General features: G+C 36.2%; 1 protein-coding gene across 13 annotated transcripts in view; it reads left to right on the top strand.

Moving 5' to 3' along the window:
- The first annotated feature begins 443 nt into the window (after positions 1–443).
- The window catches only part of LOC106504371 (paramyosin-like), a 32,546-nt gene continuing 26,989 nt past the window's right edge, over positions 444–6,000 (top strand). For 7 of the 13 annotated variants that reach the window (XR_002341298.1, XR_002341301.1, XR_002341300.1 and 4 more), the window contains exons 1-2: positions 444–3,033; positions 4,697–5,705. Coding sequence is in view for 4 of the 13 variants with exons in the window: in XM_021082286.1 (XP_020937945.1) it covers positions 4,669–4,717; positions 5,685–5,705 (70 nt within the window). In the remaining 9 variants the exon portion in view is untranslated. Of the gene's footprint in view, positions 3,034–3,388; positions 5,706–6,000 lie in introns of those variants that run through there. The other 6 variants (XR_002341295.1, XM_021082285.1, XM_021082283.1 and 3 more) reach the window with 3 other exon arrangements.

Raw genomic sequence — 6,000 nt, 5'->3', positions numbered from 1 at the left:
GTGCCTTTACTCTGTTCTTCGTCATCACTTTTTAAGCACCTCTCCCATGTATGAGCAGAGGTTTTCCTTTTATTCTGAAAAAGGTAGAAGACTCAATGCAAGATCAATAGTTGATATATTTATTATCTCAAGTTATTGATTCTTTGATTTGCTATGTTGCTACAATTTATGCAGATACTACTGTTTTTTTCTTTTTAGGGCCACACTTGCAGCATGTGGAATTTCCCAGGCTAGGGATCGAATCAGAGCTGCAGGGGCCAGCCTGCACCACAGCCACAGCAATGCCAGATCTGAGCCACATCTGTGACCTACACTACAGCTCATGGCAATGCTGGATCCTCAACTCACTGAAGGAGGCCAGGGATCGAACCCATGTCCTCATGGATACTAGTCAGATTCTTTTCCATTGCACCACAATGGGAACTCCCAGATACTAATTTGAGTCAAGTAAATTATATTACTCATACACCTCCGAAGTACCAGCCTTTTCAGAGTGGCTGACGTGAATGTTTTGTCCAAAATATATTCACAACATTTGACTTAGATCTGATCTACTGCCATTGAAGACTTTGTTTCCTTTCCTTTCATGGAATTTTATTATAAAGAACTGAATTTAGGCATTAGTTAAAAAGTAAATTTATAAAACACACTTTTATATATCCATAAGTTGACGAAAATTTTCTAAGTAGGGTAGCACAAGAAAATTACCCTGTGATACTACTAAAAGCAGTGGTTCAATATGTTCTAATTTAGTTTTGTAGAAATTCTATACCACATAGCCTTTGCAATACAGAATTGTATATTCATATTGGTTAAAAAACACCTTATTAAATATCACAAACTGAATTAAGAAAGCCTAACTAATGACAAAAGGGATCAGGATCATTTTTAAAAGGTGAACACGAGGGAGTTCCCATTGTGGCTCAGCAGTAATGAACCCAACTACTGTCCATGAGGATGTGTGTTCAATCCCTGGCCCTGCTCAGTGGGTTAAGGATCTGGCATATAGGAATTTGCATTTCAGGGATCAAACCTGCATCATCCTCATGGATAGTCAGGTTCTTAACCCACTGGTCCACAATGGGAACACTACTTTTGCCACTTTCAAGCTTCTGAAGTTTGAGTTTTCTCCACGACTTGTTCATTTGTTTTATTTACCACCACTTCCACTCACTTTTAGTACTGAAGTCCCTTCTTTTCATGTGATTTCATTCAGATGCACTCACTTAGGTATTAGCTTACATAGAAACTCACATCACAGGAGTTTGCCCATCCCAGGAGAAAAGTGTGAGCAGAATCATCCAGGAAACAAACCCTGCCCTTCCTCCACAGCACAGTTTCTGCCCTGAATCAATTCTTCCTTTATCACAGAGGTGTTACACTACCTTTATAGAAGCTGCTTGTGACTTTACACGAAGTCATTTATAATCTCAGTTCTTTTCTCACCAGGATTTGTGGACAAGTGGGAAGTTCTGTTTTTTGTCTGATTGGTGAGATTGCATTTGAACCTGGTGGTCCACTTCTCAGAAGTGTGCGTCAGTTTTGACCACCCAGAAAACTATGGCAGCACTGAAATTTGTGTCTTTCTCCCTCCCTGACATTGTATCTTCTTTGTGAATTCTCTTTCTTTCTTTCTTTCTTGTTAATGATAATAGGGAAGAAGTTAAGTCACATGAACGTTTTTCCCTGTTTAAGATCTGTTTCTTTTCTTACTGCACTTTCTCCTTTAAATCCCATTCAATCACCTTTTTCAACGCTAATAAATGCATATTTTTACATGAGTTTCTTGGAATCTTACTCTTCCAACAGAATTGCCATCTTTGTCATTTATTTATTTCTCAAAATTGCTTCTTTGATTTGTCCAATGGTGCAGTCTATGTATATATTTTGTCAGACTCAAGTAAATTCTGTTAATCATACACCTCTGGGTATTGGCATTTTCTCTGTAGCCTGTGTGAAGGTTTTGTCTAAGATTAAAATCATTTGACTTAGACCTGCTTCCCTACAAGCTAAGCTTATTTTCCTTTCCTTTCATGGAGTTTAACTGAGAAGACCTTCACTTGGGCATTAGCTGAAATAGAAATTCACAAAACACGAGGTTATATATTGTCAATGGATGAAAATATTGCAGATGGAAGAGCCCAGAAAACATGTCCTTGTGCGCCTCTGGAAGCAGTGCTCAGGATGCTCTAATTTAGTTACTATTGCTGCTTTATATCCTTCGGCTATCACAAAACTCGATTTAACTATACATATTAATTAAATGCCATCAATTGTTTAAATCTTTCAAACGATAATAAATGCCTCTACTCCAAGGGATCAAGAACATTTTTAAAAGGTGATTAAGAAAACTACTCTTTCTAAATTTTTTCTCAGTGAAATCAGTCATTTTATGCCCATTTTCCATTTGAGGAGAACACTTCTTTGGACAAAATTGAGCTCTCGAGCACTGTATTTGTATATGTTTGTGAGTGTTTGTGTGATGATAAGATATGTGTTTGCATTGCATGTTTGTGTTTATACTTATCTGCTTCCTGATGGGTTTAATTTATGTATAAATTTTGCATTGCAATGATTTTTTGTTGTATTTCTCTTCAATTTTCAGAAATATTTCAGAAAAAACATTGGTGAATTATTTCTTATATTCTTTAGCCTCAAAATACTTTGTAATGATGGTTCTTCTGTTGTCTTTAATATTCCCAGCCTTTTATCAATATGTTATTCATTGGCTTACACTTCCTTGAGATATCTACTATTGTAACTCAAATTTTTGGTTACAGAATTAACTTGTATTTCTCTCCTGATTTTCCTCCCTCCCCTCTTATTTGTAGGATATTCTCTGAATAGAAGAGAGCAGTCTTCAGCCATTGTTGGTAGGTTCATTAAATGTGTAAATGTCTTTGTCTGCTGCCAATATATTATATTTTGCTTTCATGTTTTTCAAAAAATTAGATTTTTATTCATGCTTGTTTTCAGAGGTATTTAACTTAATCTTTCCATGTTATCTTTCAGATGATCTCCAGGGAAAAAATGGTAAATTTCTGAGAAGTGTCCACTCCAGTAACTCTTCCAGTGACTGCTTCTATGATATCTTTAACATTATGTGATTTTTTTTTATCATTATGCTATCCATTGGTTCCTCCTCTCCTGCATGTCCGTTCTTCTCTACCCAATTTTTGGATATGAAATTCCTCCTTATTCTCTTATTTCCACTCTTTTCCCCAGTGTCCCATCAATTCCCATTGCATCTTTTTTTTTTTTTCTTTTTAGGGTTTTAGGGCCACACCCACGGCATATGGAGGTTTCCAGGCTAGGGGTCAAATCAGAGCTACAGGTGCCAGCCTACGCCACAGCCACAGCAACACCAGATCTGAGTCATTTCTGCGACCTACACCACAGTTCATGGCAATGCCAGATCCTTAACCCACTGAGAGAAGTCAGGGATTGAACCTGCGTCCTCATGGATACTAGCCGGGTTCCTTAACTGCTGAGGCAGGACAGGAACTCCCATTGCATCTTTTTAAATCCATACCTTTCCTTCCCTACAACATTGGCTTTCTTTACCTTCCAGAGACTTGCCACATTTGTATTGTGAATTTGTAGACTAAATGGGTTCGGACTAATAGGCACAGGATTTTCACATTCTATATATTTTTCTGGAAACTGCCCATGACCTTAGGACCTTTTCAAGTATCCAGGTTGAAGGGGCCATTACTATGCTATTGATACCTCCCCAACCTGAAAAGAAAAGAGGATTCCAAGTTTGTGGAATAAAGTTTCTCCCTCCATCTCACTGTCAAAGAATGTATAAATTCGGATGCCATCCACTGGTTAAAGATGACATTGGGCTCACTGTTTAAGTGTTCTTTATCATATTAACCAAGTGCTGCTAATTTTACAAGTACTTCATCATATTTTCCTGGATTTTTTCCCATCTACATTAAATATTTTTTATTCTTTTTCATTTTTTTATTCAAACAATTGTTAATACGAAAAACTGCTATGCTGTTTCAATGTTTGCACAAGAAGAACAGTACCATTTAAGGAAAGTTTGTGTACAATACATATCTCAGTTCAGAATTTTTTATATGAATATGAATGAAAAGAGATGGTATTATCCTAGGATAAATCCAAAATATGTTAATAAGTCACTAATATAGTTGAATAACTATTCAAAGTTATTATAATCATATTTTCAATTACATTTTGGTCTACAGATTGAATGGAATTTAGGAAGACATTTAGTCAATGCATCAAGCAGACTTCATAGGACTATGGCAAGAGATAACAGTTTTTGTCAGAGGGGTACTTTTCTGCACACTTTTCCATTACATTTTGGATACTTGTCCCATATATGTGAGCAGCTTGGTCTTTTATGGTGAAAATGCAGGAAGGCCCAAGGCAAGATCAATGATGGTCATACCTTATACCAGAGGAAGTTCTACTCTATGTTCTCTCATTATTTCCTTTCTTCTCTTAAATCCTTTGGCACAAAATATGAAGCCATATAAAAAACAGCATCGCCTTTCATGGATTACATGGCATTTGGAAACCTTTGATTCCAATGCTTAGGAATGTGGGTCACGTTTAAGGGAAAATGAACAACGAAAAGATTTCAAATCATCACCCTTTCCTTTTCCTGATGTTGTGCCTTCATTTGTAGTTTAAATGGCTATTTCTTCTTTTTATCTTTCAGCTAAGAGTGAACAGAATAACGGCAAGTCCCTTTAAATATTTTACACCTTGTATTTTGTCATGTTTTGTCTGTTTCTTCACCATGTGTCTTTGATGCTCCACAGTATTCTTTCTCAACTCCAACCGACCTATATATAACCCTACCTCATAATATTTTCATTTCATTGTTATTTCAACTGAAATTTATCATGTTCGTAGGTTATTCAATGCCCCATTTTCCTTTGACTTACCCTATCCTACCTATTCATATGGAAATTTCCTTTTTGTCAAATATATATTGATACAAATTAACTTGTAAAAATTTTGCTATTTTTAAAGTTCTTTGTCTAAGATGGTTGACTCATTTGATTGAGAAGCCCATTCACTGCCAATTAACAGTTCACTTCTTTTCCTTTTCTCTGATTTCCTGAAAGTAAGCATCCTTGAAGAAAAGTTAGAAATCAAACTCCCATAAAACACAGCTAAACATTAATCTCCTGAAAAATGACATGAAGAGAGGCACCCATCAACCTGACCTGATCTGACCTGAATGGTCTACAAAAGCAGTAGTTCAGGATTCTGTAATCCAGTGTTTGGTGAGTTTATATACCAATGCTACTACCACTGTAGGAACAGTGAGTGTATTTATTTAGCAGAAATCAGATGACTTATAAACATGAAAAACTGAGTAATAAAAGACTAAATACTTTCAAAAGGAATCATGAAAACTTTTGTCAGGTTCATTACCAGAAATAATATTTCTCACTGTCTCAATGGAAAATATGTATTTATTTTCCTCTCTTCATTCATTTAATACCATTCATTTCTTAAAAGTGAGCTTTCAGAAACAGTTTGCCTGTTAGCTTGCATATGTTTATTTGTCTGTGTCTGTGTTTTATACTTGTCTGCATCTTGACAATTTAATTTTGCATACAAATTTTTCAGTGAATCTGAATTTCATTCATTTCATTCCAATGATATTTACATTGTATTTTGTTTTTATTTTACAGATGTACTTCAGAAAAAATATGGTAAAACCTCTTTTATACCCCGTCACCCCAAAACACTGTAGAACACCTGCGTTCGTGGTGTTATAAAGATATCCCAGCTCTTAACCAACGTATCATCACTGGCTTGCCCTTTCCCAGATCTCTACTATTCTACAATATTGCAGTTAGGGACTCTCCCATATTCCTCCCTTCTCTGCTCTTGCAAAGCCTGTATATTCCAATATAGTCTGTGGGTCAAAGTGTAAACTTGAGGGGCATCCCTGCACTGCCTCTGAGCACATTACCCAAAGGTCCCTGGGTACTCAAAGACCTCACA

The sequence above is a fragment of the Sus scrofa genome, unplaced genomic scaffold, assembly GCF_000003025.6.
Source record: "Sus scrofa isolate TJ Tabasco breed Duroc unplaced genomic scaffold, Sscrofa11.1 Contig609, whole genome shotgun sequence".
In the NCBI taxonomy this organism is placed as follows: domain Eukaryota; kingdom Metazoa; phylum Chordata; class Mammalia; order Artiodactyla; family Suidae; genus Sus; species Sus scrofa.
This window is presented reverse-complemented; position numbering and strand designations above follow the sequence as displayed.